This window comes from Argiope bruennichi, chromosome 6 (assembly GCF_947563725.1).
Source record: "Argiope bruennichi chromosome 6, qqArgBrue1.1, whole genome shotgun sequence".
NCBI lineage: Eukaryota > Metazoa > Arthropoda > Arachnida > Araneae > Araneidae > Argiope > Argiope bruennichi.
The window spans coordinates 3,674,701-3,696,659 of record NC_079156.1 but is presented as its reverse complement, the minus strand read 5'-3'; the positions used below and the strand labels follow the sequence as shown (position 1 = coordinate 3,696,659).

General features: G+C 33.4%; 1 protein-coding gene across 2 annotated transcripts in view; it reads left to right on the top strand.

The window, feature by feature from the left end:
• LOC129972444 (uncharacterized) overlaps window positions 1–21,410 on the top strand; it is a 166,209-nt gene extending 144,799 nt beyond the window's left edge. For both annotated transcript variants that reach the window (XM_056086581.1, XM_056086582.1), the window contains exons 4-5: window positions 8,099–8,384; window positions 19,178–21,410. In XM_056086581.1, the coding sequence (XP_055942556.1) occupies window positions 8,099–8,384; window positions 19,178–20,491 (1,600 nt within the window). In that variant the 3' untranslated portion in view covers window positions 20,492–21,410. The remainder of the gene's footprint in view (window positions 1–8,098; window positions 8,385–19,177) is intronic.
• The last annotated feature ends 549 nt before the right edge of the window (window positions 21,411–21,959 follow it).

Genomic DNA, 21,959 nt, shown 5'->3' with positions numbered 1-21,959 from the left:
GTGAGGCAATTTTTGTCTTATTACTTTATATATTTTATTAACATGTCACGAGCATCGTCCGAGAGCCACACTTACTTTCTAATTGATCGAATCTTCTATTTAATTAGATGATCCCTTCTCTGCTATAATTAAGAAATAGCTAAGAAGGGGTCATCTAATCATACAGGTGGTCTGAATATCAGGCTTGAACGGTGGTAGTGAACGTGTTAAAGCACTAGATAAAAGATCTTATTTCCAAAAATTGAACAAGTAAACTTCGGTAACTATATTTATATTATCGCTTTTCAATCAAGAAAATGTTTATCTAATTAGAAATGAAATTTATATCTAAATAAATAAAGGTGTAATATCAAATTAAAAAAGTTACCTTGATAAAAAAAAAATTATATATTTGCATCCTTAACAGTTACCCTCAGACATGGATTCAATCAAGGGATTTTTTCTGTGAGAGGTCTGACTTTCGTCCAACAATATTGACCCCTGTTGATCCGAAAATCCCCTGAAATTGTGGCCTTAGAGATAAACCATTTTCTGAAAAGAAAAAAAAACAATAAATGATAACTTCTAATTTAAGCGAAAATTACAATAGCATAATATAAACTACAAAAGATCACTCGCAATCGAAAATCATTAAAACAGAAAGGAAAGGGCGTACCAGTAACCGTAACATATCAGGTGAAACTTCTACAAAAGAGGCATCACGCCAAGCTATATTGATGTTTCCCGCGTCCCGTAAAGTGCCTCGTCATTCTAAGTAATAAATAATTATAGGGTCTCAGCGCCATCTGTTGAGTTAATTAACATGTACCAGAAAAGCCTATTTTTAACTGTGCAAAAAGATTAGAAAGAAGACAAACCTTCTTTTATTAAAACTTCTATATTGCAAAAGTTTCTTGGAAATTCATTAGCAGTTAAGTTTCTAATGAGATTATTTGTTGCTTCAATATAAGAAATTTTGTTCTTACAAACTCTTTTAATCTTGTTAAATTGTGAAAAAATTAAATTTTTGAAAATTTTAGAGTTTAGATTAGAATGGTAATTACAAAGTTTAGTTATTTTAAAGTTGAATTCATCCCTTTTATCGTAGATACAAACTAATTTTTTACTATTAGAAATTTCGATTTTTAAATCCAGAGAGGCAGATTAAAGTTGATTTTTGTTTGTTTCAGTTAGAACTAAGTCTTTTGGATAGCAATTGGTAACAATATTAGTATTATCTAAGTTCAAGAAAAGCAAGTCATCAATATATCTCCAACCGTTTATTAAATTGTTGGAGATATATTGATGATAATGTAGGAAAATATTGGCTAAAGCACTTGAGAAAGATGTTGCCATTGGAATGCCCTTTACTTGTTTATAAAAATCAATTCCATTAAAAGCGTAATTTTCGGTAATATTCAATTTACATAATTTAAATATTCGTCATATATAAAAGTACAGACATCTATTAATTTCTCATGAGGTAGATTAATCAATAATTTTTTTTTATCATAACTATTCAGTTTATTAATGTTATCTTTTAGAAAATCCAAAACTTCTTTGTTACTATTAATTATAATGTTACCTTCATCTTTAATTTTATTCAGGATAATTTTCAAGTATTTAAAGAGATGTTTTCCCGTATAGTAATTATAACTGCTAATGCTACAAGTCATGAATTTAAATTTTAAATGAAATTTTACTATTGGGAACAAATAATGGTAGTTTAATTTTAATATTTTTCGCGAAAGCTGGCATTCTTTTATCTAATTCCCTTTTCCCGGTATTCTTCAAAATGTATGTTGAATTAGAGTTGTATTCATTAATTAATAGTTCTCTATAATAATATTTACAAATTAAACCGAAATTATTTGCTGATTTATCTATTACTATAACAATAAATTTCTCTTTTAAATTTTTTATATAGGTGATCAAGAAATAACAGGAAGTGGTCAGAGCCCTATAGCGTGTTATGTACGGGACGAAATATAACAAAATTTCGCCATCATATACATTAAAGTATGCGGTTTTGATTTATTAAAAAAAAAAAAATAGTGCCAAAAATTGCCGATAGGAAAAATCCTGGAGCTGCAAGCGCATAATATGTGGAAAAAGAATACATAACTGCCAATGGAAACAGTAAATAGCAATACACCAAATACCAATGAAAAACGTTTATTATAGCAACTTACAAATTTGGCTCAAGGTGATCACCAACTTGATGTTCCAATAATTGCATGCATTATACGAGGTTTTCGACGGTGGCTCGCAGCATTATCGGCCATCGGATCTTTTAAAGTAGTAATGCCAGGAACATGTTCTTGATACACAACGCCTTTCAAGTGAACCAGTACCGCCTCACAACCAGAAATTGTCAAGATTCAGATCAGTGTCATCAGTTAAAGGGTGTTATACGGATAAAATTTCAGGATCATACGCAATATCTTCTGCATCGTCGAGAACGGCGTATCTGTTCTCGACGACGGCGTGCACTGCCGATAACCTGCTTATTAGCTATCGCCTGATCCATAACGGCAATTGTAACTTCTTCAACTTGTTCCTGCTTGATAACTTTACGTCCTTGGCCTGGTTACACACCAAAAATTCCTGTTGTTTCAAATCTTTCAACCATTCTTCGTAAGTTAGTTATGACCATAGATTCTCTACGTAACTGTTTTAACCGCCGGTATTCACAAAGAGCAGCACTGGTATTTTCCTCCAGCTGATAAAACAGCTTGACTAATAAGGCGCATTCACGTACTGACAACGCAATCGACGGGCGAATTCTTGCAGAATGACTTAAATTCACAAGGAAAAAGATTAGGAGCGCCATCTCCGATCGACTAAAAAACTTGGAGCATAACGAAAGATGGTTTAAACAGAAGTGGGGATGACTTAAATTCCCGCAACCCTTCCTTTTATTTTCGATGTCATGTCACAAAGTACCCGTATGAGCAAATTACATAATAAAGTTTTCGATCACAGCGCCAGGTTTTCCCCTATCGGCGTTTTTGGTTATATATATATATATATATATATATATATATTTTGATAAATTGAAACCGTATACTTTAATGTGCATGGTGGTCAAATTTTGTTACATTTCGTCCAGTACATAACACGCTACTGGGCTCCGAACACCTCCTGCTATTTCTTGATCACGATGTATATAATACTGAATAATTTTCTATTCCTTTTATTGTGCAGCAAATGTTTCACATTGTGTTCTAAAAAGGCTTGGGATATCAAACTTCTTCTTCTTCTTCTTCTTTTTTTTTTTTTTAAAGAAATAACAAGAATGAAGAGAAATCGATAATGATGAACAATGGACATTTCAAACAGACATTTATCAAAAGAATGTTTTTCATTCCATTAAAAGACATCGAATTCCTACAATTATTAAGAAAACGATCAAACATAACCGGTGGGTCCCTCCAACACTTTCTCGTGCACTATTTCATAAAGTTATGATGCCAGAGAATACCTTGCATGCTCCTGGCTTACAATAGTCACAAAATATTACTTTTTGGCACGCATTTAGCATTTTCACCGAATCCGTTGTGTGATCCTTGGTGAGCGTTTCGGCGATTCATCTCTAGCTTGCGGTTAATAGTATCCGAAAATAGAATTTACTTTTCAGGCGTCCCCCCCCCCCAACTGACTGAAACCAAAATTTGGCGCGAAACCACAATCGTAGACTTCTCAATCGATTTGGCTGAAAACAGTTGGCAGGTATCTACGCTCGGGATGCTCAGCCTTATTTTATTTATCGAACTCTCTTCACTGTTACCGCGTTAACTTATATTCGAGCAGCCGGACAGACTTCCTCTGAATGGATTTTGTTCGAAATGGGATGGAAATCTACACATTTAATGTTTAAATCATTTATCAAATATCATCCGTCTACGTGCGTTTTGGGGTTATTTTTGTCAGAGACAGACGGACAGATATAAAGCAAAAAATGTATTTTTCGATCTCAAGGAGATCTAGAGATTCTTCTAAAGCACCAGTCTGAATTTTCTGACGATTACATTTATTTTCTGTACATCTTATACGAGAAAATAAAAATGTATTTTGAGCCATTCCTATCTAGTTTGCTAAATACGCATTTCTTTCTGGTATTTCAAAATTCACAGCTGGTCAACAGATTGTTTTATACAGTTCTTTTAAATACTGATTCGTGCTGCGTTCGTTCCTATATCCTGACAGATTAGTTTCTCTAATGCAAACCAAATATGTCACTACCATAAGCGTTCTTATCAGTATTTGACCATTGCTGTACCGAACAAACTGAAAGGTGTAAAGGCCATAAAGAAAATAATTGAATTTTGAAAAGCCATTTTAAATTTAACAGCATACAGAAACACAAATCAAAACAAAGCTGACAGATTTACTTTAGTACTACTTTTGGAGTAACTTTAAGCCTTAGAAATTTGTTTTAATCTTCTTCGGTCGAAACAACATGTGAAGAATGAAATTCGTGATTCCGAATCTGGGTTCGTGAAAGAGGATATATTTAGTGTTCTTAAAATAACCTCGAGCCGATGCATCTGTGCTTAAACAAGCTGTCAATCCAGCCTCAATGAACCGTTGTTATTCCGGTGCTCTTTTCGCGGTGATAATGGAGTGAATGAATGGGAGTCGCCGAGTGAATGCATTTCTGCTTCCTTCGCTCAGCAGCGATTACAAATGCGTGAAAAAGGTGTACACTTTTTTTCTAGAAAGACAATATTCGATTTCAAAAGTATCATACAAATAAAAACCCCAATCGTATCAAAATGTTGCTTAAACTAAGATTCCATGCAAAGTTATTGATATATGACTAAAGGCGAAAATCGTAGGACATCGTAGGTGGACATCGTATCCCAACTGACTTTCGTCATCTTGATTTGTAGTAGGACGTTTCTCTTCTTCTTCTTCTTCTTTCTAATCCCCTGACCGGAATCAGATCAGGTCCATGAGACCATTCGCCTTCAAACCATCAAGGACATTATTGGGGCTATGAAGCAGGTTCTCCCGGGAAAAGCCAATACAGCGAAGCAAATGCTCAGCAGTGGCCTCGCTTGAATTGCACTTCATGCAGATGGGGAAGATCTTGTTCCCACCGGAGAACCGAAGAGTCTTGAGGTGGCCAGATTTAAATCTAGACAGAGCCGTCTGGTCTTGTCTAGCACCGCCAAAGCTCAGAGCACCACCAGGGTCAGAGCCAAGGTACCACGGATGGGAAGGTGGTAGTTTCCAAGATGAGTTGACAAGGGCCTTACTTCTGGAATGCATTTCCTGGAAAGTTAAGGGCTCAGCAGAATTCAGAGTCAGGGATGAACCCTTCTTAGCCAGACTATCGGCAATGTCATTATATTTAAGGTTTACATGAGATGGTATCCATTGAAAATGTATAGCGGAGGACTTGGACATCAATTTTAATTTTTCAAAAACACGGATGCCTCTCTGGTCTACAATATTCCTCCAGTTTTCTAAGTACTGTATGACGCTACGACTATCAACTAGAAGCCAAATCTCACCGATTAATTGGTGATCTAAAGAAAAGATCAGAGCCATGTCAATGGCTATCAATTCTGAGCCAAAGACGGAACTAAAGTCAGGGTTGCGCTGACTAAGGAAAGTCTCTTCATTGCCGGATTTAATTACAACCCCGCTACCAGTGTGACCATTTTCATCTTTACTACCGTCAGTATAAATCAGTACAGCTTCAGATGGAATATTATTGATTACTTCAAGAGCAGCTTGTCTTAGAAATTCAGGATGTTGAGAAGATTTATTAGTGTAAGTCAATAGTTCTGTATGGAAGTACACACCAGATAATTTGTCAAGAGGGGAAGCAATAGGCTTTAGAGAGTTAGAAGAAACAATGGGTTGCAAAACATTTAACTTTTCAGCATGTCCAAGAGGACTATAACTCTTCAACTTCTGAGTGTTCTTCCAACCACACAGGAAATTAGCGGTTCGATGTTGAGAACGGTAGCTATAAAGTTTGCTAAAGTACTTTATAAGATTAGGAATACATCTATCCCTCAATGGCTGTAAGTCAGCCTCGTAGAGTACGATGTTTGATGGCGTGCTTCTGCGGAGCCCAGTGATAATACGAGCTGCGCTGAGCTGAACTCGCTCTAGTTTCTGCAAATTGGTATTCGAGGCAACATGATATATTTGAAACCCGTATTCAAGAACTGGGCGAACCAGAGAAATGTATGTAGTTCTTAGGGTCTTAGCATCTGCACCCCAGTCACGTCCAGAAATAAACTTCATAACGTTGAGGCAAATTTTAGCCCGGTTAACAAGTGAGTCAATGTGTTTATTGCAAGAGATCTCAGGATCAAGAATAAATCCAAGATATTTAGGGTTTTTTTCACAATGTAAAAGTAAAGAGTTCATATAAATTCTAGGACTATAATTAAATAGCTTCCTATTAGTCGTAAAAAAGCCTGTAATAGATTTACCAGGACTGAAATGAAGTTTATGGTCCTCCGCAAAATCCAGAATATTCTGTATTGATTGGTTTAAGCTTGTCTCAACAACATCAATACATGAACCACTACACCAAAGAACAATGTCGTCAGCAAATAGTCCAATCTTGCAGTCACCAGGGATCACAGAGGACGTTTCTTTCGCCATGATTTTGTTAGGATAGTAATATTAAGTTTATTGATAAATGTATTCAAAGTTTGTTAATATTTTTGAAACATATAAAATCAGAAATCAATAAAAAAAAAATAGATTTTTTTTTTATTTGTAACATCCTTTGTTAGGTTGATCATGGTCTGCATCCAATTGGAATTCATGATTTTGAAAAATTTTTGAATATACGGAATACAATTTCATCCTTTTTCTCGCACCCATTTTAAATCATGTATGAAGTTAAAACAGAGTGCAGAGACTGATTATTTAAACTAGAGTTTCTCAACTTACGCTCCAATGACTCTGGGGGATGAGCGGTTCGAGATATCCAATGTTTTATTGTAATGAAAAACGCAAAACATAAAGAGGAAGGGGATTAGTAGAATTTGGTGTTCCTCGGTGCTGAAGCATTGAATGCCTTTCACAGATTCATTTGCTTGCGTTCGTCACAAACATTCTCCTAAAATGCGATTATATCTGCATTCATTTCAGCCTAGTGCAAAACTCAGCTCATGGATGAGCGGAAGGAATCCGTCTTATATTTGTGTAAAGGATTAGCACGAAGTATAATTATTAACTTTCATCATAATACAAAATTCCCTCAATAGTGCTATTGAATCAATATTATCATAAATAGTAAACACAAAAAAACTTTTTAAGAAGGTCTTTATCAGTACTTTAAAGGAAAAATAATTTGTCAAAAAAATTAAAGGTACAGATAGGAAAAAAAGCATGCATTAAATGGAGGTCATAATCACATTTATATAATATTTATGTATTTTAATTTTTATATAATGCATATTTGAAATGTTTATTTTATAATAATCATTGCGATTTTATAATCTTCTCTTTTTATTTTCTGAGCAGTTTCACGAATCTTGTTTCAAGTTCAAGATTTTTAATTTTTTTTTTTTTTCATTTTTAATTCATTGATAAAAAAAATTTTAAAATTTACCTGGCTTAAACAATGACAAATTACTTAAGCCTTATTCTAAAATTGAACATAGTCATGCTGATGTTGCAATGCCTTATATAAAACATTATACCAAATGCTGCCGAATTTTGTTATAACTAAACACACATTCTAAACAAAAAAAATTTCTTCATTCAGAAAATGACATCCGTTCAATATTTTAGATTTCTATGAATAAATATCCTTATACGTACAAAAGCAATAAAAATTATATAATAATTTTATAACTTACATAAATAACATAATAGTAAATATTCTAGTTCGAACCAGCAATATTTTTATTCTAAGAATTGTACATTTGTTCAGTTTTTCATTTGAAAGAAATGTTATTTCCTGTTTTTCACTACTTTAAAAAAAGGTAGTGAATAAAATGAGATCATAATTATTCTTTGCTGTTGCGAGTATTTTCAAGAATGATTTGCAAAGCATGTGAGATATCGCACACATGTATATAGCATATCGAATTTTTAACATCTACCCTTGACCTTTTTCTTCAATTCCTGCTTACAGCCGAGAAGCAGACAGGAGGACAGACGAGCCTCTTAATGCCAACACAGTGCTCCAGTCTTCTTTCAAATTACCAGATACTCTGCCGGCCAACCGTCACACCACACGACCCACGCAGTCTCTTGAGAAGACTCTGACCAGATCTTCTTATAGGCTGTCCAGGAGGTTCCGGCCCACTCTGGCCACGGATGTCCCCCCTGAGGACGAAAACACCGTTCCAGAATCACAGAACGCGAGGAGACTGCCCCCAAGGTTCCGATACGTCTTGCCGAGAAGGAACACGCCGACGGTAAGTGCTTCTACATTTGCTTAGAATATCTCCTGAATAATTTATGTACACTTAACAAAGATACCAGGAAATTCTAATCCTGAAATAAAAATAAAATGATACCCAGAGAAAATAATGCCATTCCTTCAGCTTAAAAAATTTTTTCATATTCACCTATAATCCTCGTATCCCCCTTCCCCACCCCACCCCCACCGGTGGGGCACCTCGAAATGAGGATGAGATGCTTCCGGCAAGGTGGTTGGATCTGGCCATCCTGGAGAGTACGCGAAAAGGTGGGGATCTGGCTCCACCCATTGATGATGGGAAGTTCTTTCTAAGGGAAGGGTTGTACCGAGGCCGGTGATGGCACTTAGGACTCAGCCACAGTTCCCGCCAGTGTTGTTGCTTCTGCGGTCCGGTCATTCAGTATTTATTATCCGTGTGCCTTCAGGCGGATCGGAGAGTCAGTGATATGACTATTCCCCTTCCCTAAGAAATAGGGAAATGGAAAATTGAAATTCAACCTAAATATTTATACATAAAGCATTTTTGGGTTAATATGGCCCAGCCTTCAATCATTATATTTAATTATTCCAACAGATTAATTAAACTGTTTATAAAAATGAGACAATATGGCATAGATATTATAAAATTAGTTATAATTAGTTAAAATATATAAAAGCTCTTGAAATTATATTTTAGAATGACAAATCCAAAATGCACACATTATATGGAATCATTTCAGTGGTCAACATCAGCGTCCGCTCCCAATGAAGTCAAAAATGATTATCGTTTTATATTTTTAAAATGTATAAAAAATTATCATGCAAATAACTATTCGAATCATTTAAGCTTTTGTAAGTGGTTTAAAGAATAAATATGTCAAGCATTTCTTGAGCAACAAAATTTCATTAAAAACTTTCGAAACGATTTTTTAAACTTTTCAAAAATATTTTTGTAATATGTCGTTATGAAACCTCCAGAAAAAAAAACCGCTTGTATTTGATGGGCTTTTTCTTTTTATTTTAACATTGAATTAAAGATTAACTTAAGATTAGCTTTCACAGGAAACTTCGAGACGCATTGTTGTCAAAAAAAAAAAAAAACTGTGAAACCTCTTTTTTTTTTTTTTTCGTCGAATTAGATTTAAGAAAATAATTCTGTGGCAGTGACGACTAGGCAGAATAGGCAACTGCCTAGGGCCGCTGGGATGAAGAGCGCAGCAAGCAAAGCGATTAAAAAAGATTTATCAGCTTAATTTCGAAATAAATCTGTTTGTGAAAAAACGCCGCAATTTCTATGGATTATAAAGTATTGCGAATCTACCGATTATGCTTGACAAAGTTTGTTGCCTTTATATTAGCGAATTTGTTAACTTTATCTTATCTGTTTCGCTTTATTTGAGCTATTTATAGATTCAGTCAATATAAATAAAAACATGCGCATTTCACAAAGTTAATAAAATCAAACCAAAAATCATTAACATGTTAAATTTAAAATGTGTCAAATATGAAACTAAGTAGTTCAATTTACAAATAAGGAGTCGCGTACTGTGTATAGACGTAAAATACTTTATTACGTAACGTATTAACAATTGCAGTTATTGAAAATATTTTTAAAAAATGCAAGTAGAATGCTAATTTAAATGTTTACCTCTTAAGCTGAACTCTTTTTTTAATAAAAATTAAGCTCTTTTTTAAAAAAACCAGAAATATTATTTAGAAATTAAATAAAGATCGTAAAATTGGAATACAGCATTTTAAAAATTAAACAAAGGATTTGGCCCTAAAACTTCAGTACATGAAAATATTTGAAATTTTTTTGAGATTTCTCTGCCCTGGATCATTGAATTGAAGAGAATGTGTGCGATTCATTAGTCAATACCAAATAAAGTGTAGAAATAACGTGATTATTGATTTAACTCTAAATGAAACAACTTGACAGAGTTATAACTTCAGCAAAAAATTCACTTACAACTCCAAAGCTAATATTTAGGAACAAAAGAAAATGTTTGATTCGAATGAATGAAAAAATCAGGCTAGGATAGCCTGCTTTTAAGAGTGTTGGACTCGCATCCCTTGGGTAGTGAGTTTGAACCTCGCCGGCCGAAGACTCTCCGTATATAAGGTGACTGGTGCACGTATAAATCTGTCGTGATCACAAAGTTCTTCAAGTGAGACAATACCACTGGGGGTACTGGTTCTGAGGTGCTCGTTCTCTGATTCAAGTCTAAATGACGATCTGCGGATGAGTGAATGAAATGTCTGAATGAAGTGAGCCCGGTAAAAAGGGTTGTGACGCATGAGTAGCTAAGTTGTACTCTTGGCCCTAGATGTGGCTACTGAAAAACAAGAGATACTAAATCTCGGCTTACAATCGCTGACTTTGTCAGCGGGCTTGTCTATGACGAGTAGCAACAACAAAATAAATTCATTCCAACCTTACAAAAAGGCAAAAGCATCCGATTTATAAATAGTTCTTTTTTTCTATGCTTTCCATCCTTCATAACATTATAGGATTTCTTATTTCTTTAATTATTTTGCTTATAATTTCAATACTTAACATTTTATCATTAATGAAATTCATTTATGGTTTTCCTCATTCGATTTAATTTTTTCTTTTCAAAACATTATTCAATTTTTTGCTGATTTATAGGAATGATTCGTCAAAAGAAAAATGAATTTATTGGTGTTAAGTTCGATTTCATGTTGAATCTAATTTTCTCAGATACTACTCGAATGATTCTTTTATATTATTAATATATAACTGATTTTGTTTATTAATCAAAAAAAATATTTTCAAATGTTCACAACTCAGATATCGACGTGAGACACGAAATGTGAATGCTGAAACTCTAATAATAATTTGAATTCGCAAATTTTCAAGATAATTTAGTATGCAGAAGTATTAAAGGAAAAATTTTAAAAAAATCTCCATTTTTGTTTTCAAAAGGTATTATTTTAGTTCTGCGGAAACCAGTCTTCTTATTTGAAGAAAAATACTTTTTACTTAAATACAACTCATTGAATCCAAAATGTTGCTTTCCTTGGAATGGGTGCCCGGGACACTTGCCCCTACCTAGTTAAGCTACTGCTTATGCTTAAGAACAAAGAATTTAATATACGTAAGCTATAAAGACCGCTTGCTACCTTTTCATTGCTTAAGAGTAAAGTAAAATTCTTGGTTCAGAAAGCTATCCGAAATATAATAATCTTTTTCAAAAGGAAGAAAAAATATAAGATATGAAAGTTTGATGAGGCAGGGAACTTAAATTTCATTGAAGGAGATTATTTATTGCAAGTCATGTCTATAAATATTTTTGAAAATTTATAAACATTGAAAAAAAATGATGCACTTAAATGCATTATTGAAAAATGAGAAATGAAGTCTTAAGTTGAGGTTCTTTTTTGGGGGGATGGATTTCTTATAGTACTATATTTTCCTATCTTTTTACTATTTTATGGCGAATACTGTCTACTGTATTCTTGCTATAACTGCTTTTGTTCGTGTTTATTTTGTGCTACCATACTCTAGTATTTCATAGCTTTTTCTTTTCTTTTTTTGTATTGGTTGTTTTAAATAATGTGAATTCATTTCATTGCCTCCGAAAGTCCGATTGTTTATTCCAATATAAATTTGCTGAAGTAACATACCTTCATGAATAGTTGTCATTTTCGTAAATTTCACAAAGTATCTTCTGTTGCCATTTTCATATATTTTATAAAGTGGCGTTCCTTGAATTGAAAATCGCCTTTTTGTCGAATCAGCGGTTGTTTGAATGCTGCAAGTGCTGCCTTCTGTCGTGCGCCAGATCTTGAATGAGAGTTTCCCGAATACTTCTTGATCCGAAATCACAAGAACCTTTCAAATGACCAACTATTCATAGGATTAACACCACTTATTAATATGAACAGATTTTATTGCCTAAAACTTTTTCATGGATTTTAAACTGACATTTCTTCTACCAGTATATTTCATCTTTAACTCACTCATTGATGACATGGAATAGGATTTGTAAAGGCTGAAAAAACCGTTGTCTCTGTAGGATTTCTTGAATGATTTTCTATTATGACAGACAGCAAATTTCTGATGTCGGTAAAATGACATTTTCAAGACAGCACAATGCATGTGAGAAACTGTCCATCAAAGAACTTACTTGAAAGTTTTCTAATATCATTTAAAGCATATAAAGGCGCAATGAAGCGATCTCCTAGTATTGCAGTCTTATCATATTCACGAATTCTTATCCCACTTAATCATGAGCTGATAAAACAGTCATTAAATAGGAAAACAACTTTTACCGCACGTGATTTTTTTATTAATGTCTCATACTCCGCGTCTTTTCTTTAAAATATCTCACGAGAAGGCAAAAAATAATGTGTGAAGTATGAAAAAAAAAAGGGCTTGGTTGTAAAAGTTAAATAAGGATTAATATTTACTAAAGTATTTCAATTTAACTCACAATACTGAATGTTAGAATATTGAAGTTTGTTTAGAATGTGTTATTGCTCAACATTTCTTATTTTAAATAATTATTCTAAAATTTCAGTTCTCTTTTATCAGAATTTCCAACAGAAGATGTCTTGTAAAAACATTAGATTTTAAAACCTAGCTAAGAAATGACAAATTCCAATCATGCAAAAATAAATTGGGATCTTTCAAGTCAAAAGCTGAACATGGAAGAGATAAAAACGAAAGAAATTCAAAAGTTCTTGAGAAATGGTGTATTACATATAGTGAGATGGAAAGCCGAATCCTACATATCATATGCCTAAACGTCATACCCCAGCTTCAAGTGGAGCTTCTTTGTGAAAAATCTGAAGAGTGTCTAAAATTCCCTAAGGGTTATAAGATTGGTTTCTAATGTATGTAATAATGTATATAAATACTGTAGATGCTTTCTTAATAACACGGAGAAATGTGATGAGTTGTCACAAATCAAGAGAACATTCATCATCAAAGATAATGATCAACATTTTTATATAAGCATCGTAGAATTAAATAAGTACATTTTTCCGATTTATTAAATCTTTTCTGTTCACTTGTAAATCCATTCAATAACTTTAAAAAGTTGGTCTCTGAAACAAAATGCAGTTTTTTTTTATGTCAAGATTAAATTTATGTGAAAGAAGGAATGGATGAATGAACTTCAAGAAGTACTAGTTAAATTAATTTTCCAATAATGGGCTACTAAATTTATTGCAGAAATATTTAGTGCTGTTGTTCGATTGTATAAGTTCATAAAGTAATATATTTGTAAAATGGGCGATGGGACATTCGTACAGTTTTTCCTACCATTCATGATTTTTCCATACAGGATATATGATTGATCACAGTTTACATTGAACAGCAGATTAGCATTCCATTACAAAATAGACAAAAAAAAAATTTGATTGCATTTTATGCAATAAACACTTCTACAGGGCTGGAAAGAACCCCACCTCAGAATGCTTCCCACAATTCAAATTATTACAAATAAAATAGTTTTGCAAAAGATATCCTTGAGTGGGATTTGAATGAGAAGTGTTCATCACCTTGGCTGTCAGATTGCGTTATTTCAACCTTTAGATTTGATAAGAACCTACGGCGACGGTGAAAATTGAAAAAGAAGTTTCTCTTGTTGTTTTGGCTGCGAAGTAGTTAATTGTATATAATTTTAGATTCTTTAGAAGTCTTACAGCATCTTATTTTTTTAAAAAAAGAATAAGTATCAAAAGATTTTTCGTGACAGTGACATTGTAGGAAACCAGCCGGCATATGTTCTTGCGCTAGTTTAATATACTAAAGGAATTCTACAAAGCCACTACAATCAATTATTGAAAAAAAAGGGATTCATGTGAACAGTTTTGAAAGCAAATTCCGCCACCATGGCTGATTCCCAGTTTCTTATTCGCAGACTTTAATTCCTCATTCAACTGATAGTTTGTTGTTTCACTAGTCTCAATCTTCATTATAATCTTCATTTTATGAAAAGTCTCTGTTAGATATTATGCTTATTTAGGTATTAACCCTCTAAGGGTTCCACACGCATTTCGACGTAGCCCCATAGATGTCTTTACAGTGCACTGCACGCATTTTAACGTAGGATAACGAACGATGCAAATTCGTTTTGCACTGAAAATCACGTAGGGGTTATACTGCACTGAAATTGGTGTCGACGTATTTTAACGTATTTCTTTCCCCCTACAAGTTTCGACATCTTGATGAATTGGAGGGGAGACAACACAATGAAGTTTTACGGCATTTAAGGATGTCACAGGATCTTAGAGTCCGAAGATTCCTTTAGGCATAGGGCATTGTGATGGTGCCGGCGTTATGGAGGGTGAGAAAAGAAAAGGCTCGCCCAAGAAAAGAGGAACAGGAATTTTCCCCCAATTGTGTCTCCCATAATGCTCTATGTGGACTTAATTTAAATTGCATTATGCTTCAACAGTTTTTGTTTGATATAGATAGGGATAGGATTTCTTTGATCTAAGCGTTGCCTCAAAGTTCCATTGAGTTATTTTTTCTTAATGCAGTTTTATGTTTACTTGTGATTAAACATCACATTGAAGTACTAGCAACTCGAAAGGGATATATTTGAAAAGTTGCCATCGATATATAGTTAAAATATTAAATATATTTTTCATTCTTAGTTCAACTATTATTACGATTCAAATTTATATGTTTATGCTAATCTCTACCTCCAATTATTTTTCACAAAGTAAACAGATGCAAATGAATTTTACGTTTTAAAGCAGTCTAAATTTCAAAGAATATAATAAAATATATTATTATATTTTTTCTCTTATCTTGTAAAAATTTGGAATAATGTGTCGTTTTTTATAATGCGACTCCTTTTCAAAGTTTTTTTAAAGAACTGAATAGAATAATTTCATTCAAATTCATAAAAGAAATAATAAAAACATTTTTTAAGACTTATGCCTATTCAGAAAATTATTAATATTTAGTATTAATATACCTTGATGTAGATGAAAGCAAATAGTAAAATAAATTTAATTCAGGGTTTGATTTATTTTGTTAGGAATATTAAGAAACGAATCACATTGTAAATGTCTTAACATCGTAAACTATCTGAAGATATTTTTTTCAATAGTTTATCAAAGAAGATATATATCTTAGATAAAATTATAAATCTCTAAAACACTTCTAAAAAAATAAGTAGGTAGTTCAAAAATTCTGTTCTTATTTTACAGTTCTTTGAAGCTGTATTTTTTTGTAGATAAGTTAACGAGCATTCTTCAATATATAATAAAATCGGAGTGGCTAAATGAAATAACTTTTGTTGAATCTTGTGCGAAGTACAGAATGAGTTTTAACTACACGTTTTTAAGGACGTTCTAATACAAAATAGTGCAAATAAATTCCTGAATGGTGCATGGATAAAAAAATTATTTTTGAATATTCAAAAGCGTAGCATTCATAGTTATGCCTTGTAATCACAACCTGCTATTTACTCGTATCAAATAAATGACTTTGCATTACTTTATTCAGATTTTGTTACTGATGCTGGTGTTACTTATGGAAGAAAACTTCATAAACTGCACACTAATGCAGGATCCACCTTAAAGGTTATCAGGCCCAAACAGAAAAACAATTATTATTATTAAAAGCAATCCAAGGTTTACAATCAAGGTAAAGATCAATGGTAGCATCAGCATCCTTACTTTCTCCAATTCATATGCTTATGCACTGTAGCGCTATCCATATTTCTTAGCACATTTTGAATAGAATAAAGTATGAATTTTGTGCGTCTTCCTATCCTTTCAGACTGGAGCAAAAATTCGACACATTCGCAATAACGATATCAAACCAACTTACCAAATTTCATTTATCTATTTTGTGTGTGTGTGTGATTTCCAATAATTATTAAAACACTCATGTGTAATAAATCCTTTGTCAGAATACATTTTTAAAAAATTAATACAAATCTACATTTTGATAAAATTGCATGATACATTTAATTTATCTCGATGCTTCCGTTTTAGGGTATCATGTACATGCATACACGATTTTTACATACAGATTTATGCACACAGATTTCTCATCAGCCAGTTTATCTAATATTTGATGATAAGATTACATATAAATTAATTACAATTAATTGTAGAAAGGTTGCAATATGTTGATTTACGATAAAGAAATTGTTTCTCAAATTCTTTGACTGGAATGATTCCTAGTGAATGCTCAGCCTTTTTAACCCAAGCTATTGAATTAGGAGGTTAAAAAAGTTAACAAAGGGCTTTAAAGGGTTGAAAAAAAGGGATTTAGCCATATCCAGTATGCTATATTAAACTGAAATTTGAGAAACAATTGTTTATTTTTTAAAATTGTTTCCAAAACCTTTTGCTGCTTAAGCTGCCCGAACCATTCGACCGATTCTGCCAATTTTTATTTCATACTAAAACTTTTGTCCATTAGATATGTCATCAATGATCGCCTTCTCTCTATGATTTCCCAATTTCATAATAATAATAAACGTTTGTGGATGATATCGTGGGTGGACACTATTTGTTTTCTTTCAGCATTTCTTTACAATTCAGTTTCTCTCAGTGCTGGGAAATATATGAATTCATAATTTCTAAAACTTGCGAATAAATGTTTTACATCAAATTTTGGTGATAAATCTGCGAAAACCAGTTGTGTGATACGTTCAATTTATAAATATCGTACAGTAGGAGATATCTTGAATTATTAAGTTTAAAACTGCTTAAATGAAAAGAATCAAACTAGTTTTTCAGATTAAACGAAAATTAGAAAAAATATTTATGTATGTTGTATTTTTTAAAAGAAAATTTTTAGCGTCATAAACGTATTGAAATTTATAAGGAATAAAATACAACTGCATAATATCTTAAAAGAATTGTATGTTTGTTTTAGCTGCTTTTGAATGTTTTTGAAGATGACAATTTCATTGAATGTTAGTATAAAATGGTGGAAATAGATGAGGGAAAAAATAGCAATAAATGTCGATAGTTTTAAATTTCACTAACGCTTTAAAATCACTAGAACAGTATACAACTTCAAAAATAAATTCTAAATAAAACATTTGATATACATTTACACTGGTACAATTCATAAGGTTTTAAATTGTATATTTCATTATTTTGAATCATTTAAAAACGAAGATACCATTTTTTAATAAAAAATAATGATTATAAACAATATTGAATTCTGATAAAACTGCTACGAGATGTTTAAGGGCCTAGATAACTAATACCTAAGTAGCCAATTATGTGGCTCTAAAAAAATATTTTTTTTTCAGCTGTCCAACCAATTTGCTGATTTGCATTCAAAAATTGTATGTTTTATTATAATAGAAGATGATGCCATTTCTTCTAAAATATAGTGCATCAGCTCTTTATTGTCATTTATGCATTTCAGATTAACAGAACTATTTATTAGTTCTAATTTTAGACATATGCTACCGCGTTGTTGATTGCTCGATACAAAAATATTACAATGATTTATTTAAAAGAATAATAAGGAAATATGAAGACAATTTTATCCTACATTGACTGCTCTCTCTCTCTCTCTCTCTTTATATATATATATATATATATATATAATGAAATGAGGCCAAATATATAATGAAATTTTGTTCTACGATTTGCAAAGTGTTATATCAGTGATCGGGGTTAAAAAGAAACAGAACAGTCTTCCCATTCACTATTCTTAGAAACCCTCTGATTTTTGTAGCCGAACAAAATAACCCCTCTTGACCCCACATGACGTTTGGGGGAAAGCAAAAATTCGGCTAACGCTTTCAGTGCATCTCGTTTGGAAAACCGATGCGCTTTTACGATACATTACTAGTCTGGCATCTCTCGCTTTTCAGAAGTTTCACACGTAAAATGAAACCCCCCAGAGGGTTAAAAAAAGGATTATGAGTCTCTTGCGCAGGAATTTTCATCTTATTATAACCTTAGTGTCAAATTTTCCTTATTACCTAAGTTTCAAACTTCCATTTATATCGTGTAGTTTAGTTAAGTTATTGTACAAAACATGGTTATTTAGTTTAAATTCAGTCCTTTTAACTCTGGAGATTGCACTTAAATTTTAACTCTGTAACTTCCCTTTGTAATCCATTATATGCAAGAAGAAAATAAGATGTATGTAGTGAGTGTTCACCTTAAATAAGAATAAGCATAAAAATGATGAACATTTTCTCCACATTCATCCATTGTGCTGGATGTATAAACACTTGTTCGAAAAGTATATCATATGTTATAATAACTCACCCGAAAGATTCGAAGGGGATATTAAAAGAAATCAGAATATACAATTATATGTTTATTCTGAAGAGTTGAAATTTTTACTAAAAGCGAAGCCTAGCATGCTGAACATAAGCAATAAGCTTCAGAATCGCCAAGCTCATGTCACTCTTCAGGAATCCAATCACAGCTAAATTCACATAAGCATTTTGATGCATGTGTAAACTTCGCTGTGATTCTGCTCATAAAGTTCGGCATGGACTTCGCTGCCTCTCTAAAATTCTCATTTCAAGTGTTCGAAAAGGAAATCACGTGATCAAACCTGTATATCAACCAAATTAATGATGTACTTTTCAGGACCATATAAGAGAATTATTTATATAGAGGTTTCTTGATTAATACTGGTGAAGTTTTATCATTCGAAACAAATGAATTTTGTAGAAGAATAACTTATGCTCATATTTTTATTTTTCCTGTATAATAAATTGCATAATGTTTCATTTTAAAATACTTTTACTTTTTTTTTATCCCTCTATCAATTAAAAATTGCTAATTTGTCTTTTATCATTAAACAGATCACTGATTCGTTTCAATTTTTAGGTGCGGCTGAACCGATTTAAAGTCAAATTAACAGTTCGAAACGACGATGCCAGCGACCTAGTGACCCCTCACGAGAACACCTTCGACCCGGAAGACGATCTCCTGGAAGAATACGATCCCTTACACTCCGTCGATCCCGCCAAAGTCGTTTACGAGAAGACCACCATCACTAGTGAAGTCACGCTTCACGTAGGACGTAGAAAGTCCGTTCGAACCTTAACCATCACTACGAGCGTCCCCAAAACTCGTCATGGATTCGCCTCAGAAGCAGGTGGTTTCGTTGATGCTCACGATATTTCTCCTGCTAACAATAATGCAATTTTTGCCACTCTCAGTCCTCTGGACGAAGATGCTGGGCCGCACGTTGTTGTCACCAGGACCTATACCACGACGGAACGCATGCTGAAGACTTCGGTGGTCCCTGTCTTGGAGAACGACACCACATCTTATCACACAGTAACGGAGAGTTTCTTCATTCTGAAGCTGATCACCGGTTATAAGACCTTACCTGCAGCCGACATGACAGTTTTGCACACTGAAGTCTCCGATACCGAATTCGATGAATCGCCAGACCAGCTTGCCGGACTACTCGATGGTGCAGTACAGCTTCAACCCTCCGGTCGGCAACAGATAGTTCAGACGGCTGTACCAAACGGCTTACTTCAGGCTTCTGGAAGCGGAAGAGAGCAGGCCGTTGTTCCTTACGACCAGACGCGAAGCAACGCCAACGATCTGTCCAATTCGTTGCTATCATTGGGAGCCGCTCTTCAGCAGAATCCTCTGGCCGCCGTCTATCTAGGTCTGCAACAGCTGAATAAGCAAGCTACTCTTTACTCTACTATCACCAAAACTTCGACTTACGTTCATACCGATACCATCTACAGCACGAAAGTGGTCAGCTTCTACGACGGTCGAAGAACTAGAACCAGAACCCTGTCGGAATCGGTATCCACTACATTGAAAACAATGACCTCCCTCTCCACCACAGTCGAGCCTTACTTGAACACTCAGCTCTTTCAACAGCAAAACCAGCTGCAGCAATTATTGGGAGGATCGCAGATGGGAGGTACGGGTCCCCAACTGTTGGCTCCACCTCCTCAGTACAGCACCGTGACCTCCACCTACACAACTGTAACAACAGCCACAAGTCTCAGCACAAGGATTTATACTCTCATATACAATGCCATCAGCACAAAATTCAGAACAGTGACCAGCACATCATTGTACGAGACAACGATAACTGCAACCACCACTAGCCAAGTACCCATTGCCATCACTGCACCCCCTGGAGGAGTGTTTCCCTTCTTGGGTTAAAATGGCATTTTAATCCAAACATTTTCGGCATATCATTTACCTCAAGAATTGTGTGCTTTAATTGGACATCTGATTCTGCATACATATCCAAAAAATATATTTCCAGCTTCGCATTGAGCGAGCATTTTCAATCGGATGAAGCGATCATTTGTGTAGAAAGAAAAATTTCTTATAATAGCTTTTCGAGTCTAAATTTAGAAACGACACAGTTCCTGTGGATGTGTTATATTGCTCAATACGACTGGCTACTAACAAGTGGTAGTACATGTAAATATGACTCTATTTAACTTCGTACTAATTTTTTGCGCTTCATTTCAAATAACCCGCAGGGGAACTGTTCCATCAATCATTCGAATGCAATGAATTAGTTTCATGAATTATTTGCGTTTAGACGTAAATTCATTTGTAAGGAGGTAAGCAATCCCTGGTGACGTATGAACGAAAATGTTTTGCTTTAGTTGAATTTTTAAGAAAAGATCGAAAGGAACCTCAATGGAACCGAAAAGTTCAGATTTATTACGACAGGCTCATCCTTAACACTCATTTGCGGTGCAATATGAACATATCTTGACGACGCTTCCAGAACACTTTTTATTATTCAGAAATGACGATCTGTTAAAACATACTTCAGAATGCAGTTTTTTTCTTAATGGGACAACTTACGAATGCGCTGATAAATTGAACAGCTAAGGGGCTGAAGAGATCAAAATAACTGTGAACATTTGTGAATATCTTGGTTCAACTGAAATAAGGTAATTTAATTAATGACTCTTTTTCATACTGAACACACACTGATGGGAAGATTAAATATATTTGTGAATTTTTTTAACAAAGATAATGACAGATAGATTTAGATCAAGAACATCCAAATAGTGTACATATGTTTTTATAAGATTTTCAATAAACATGTTTCTTAAAACATGTGTGTGTTGTTAATGCTTTGCTATAAATTATATTTCATTAATACACTTAATTTATATTATTCGCTTACTTAGAGTAGTCTTCATACTAAACCTTCTGTTCGTTTTGCTAAGGGCTCTGCGAAAATATTCTCTCAAGGAATGTCCAATTGTATTTAACTTCACTTGTTTCACATTGGTAAAGAAACAATTTTGTAATAAGTTTCTCCTTCCTTCCTTTATGGGCTAGATGTTTTGAATTTTCTACACTCGTGTGCTTTAAAAAAATTCAATTTTTTAATATACTCAGTTATATTATCAGTTAATCGTTAAATTCTATTACATGTTGGACGATATATGTCAGTAAACTTCGAAAAGGAAAATAATTTCGAAATTCTGTAATATTTATAATAATGGATTAAAAATTAAATGAAGGAAATAATAACTCAATACTTTAATAAATTAGTGTTCTCAAACAATATTTTTCATGAAATATATTTCTTTCACAATTGAAAATATTTAATCAAATTAAAATTATGTGTTTATTTTCTTTGCGTATAAGCATATAT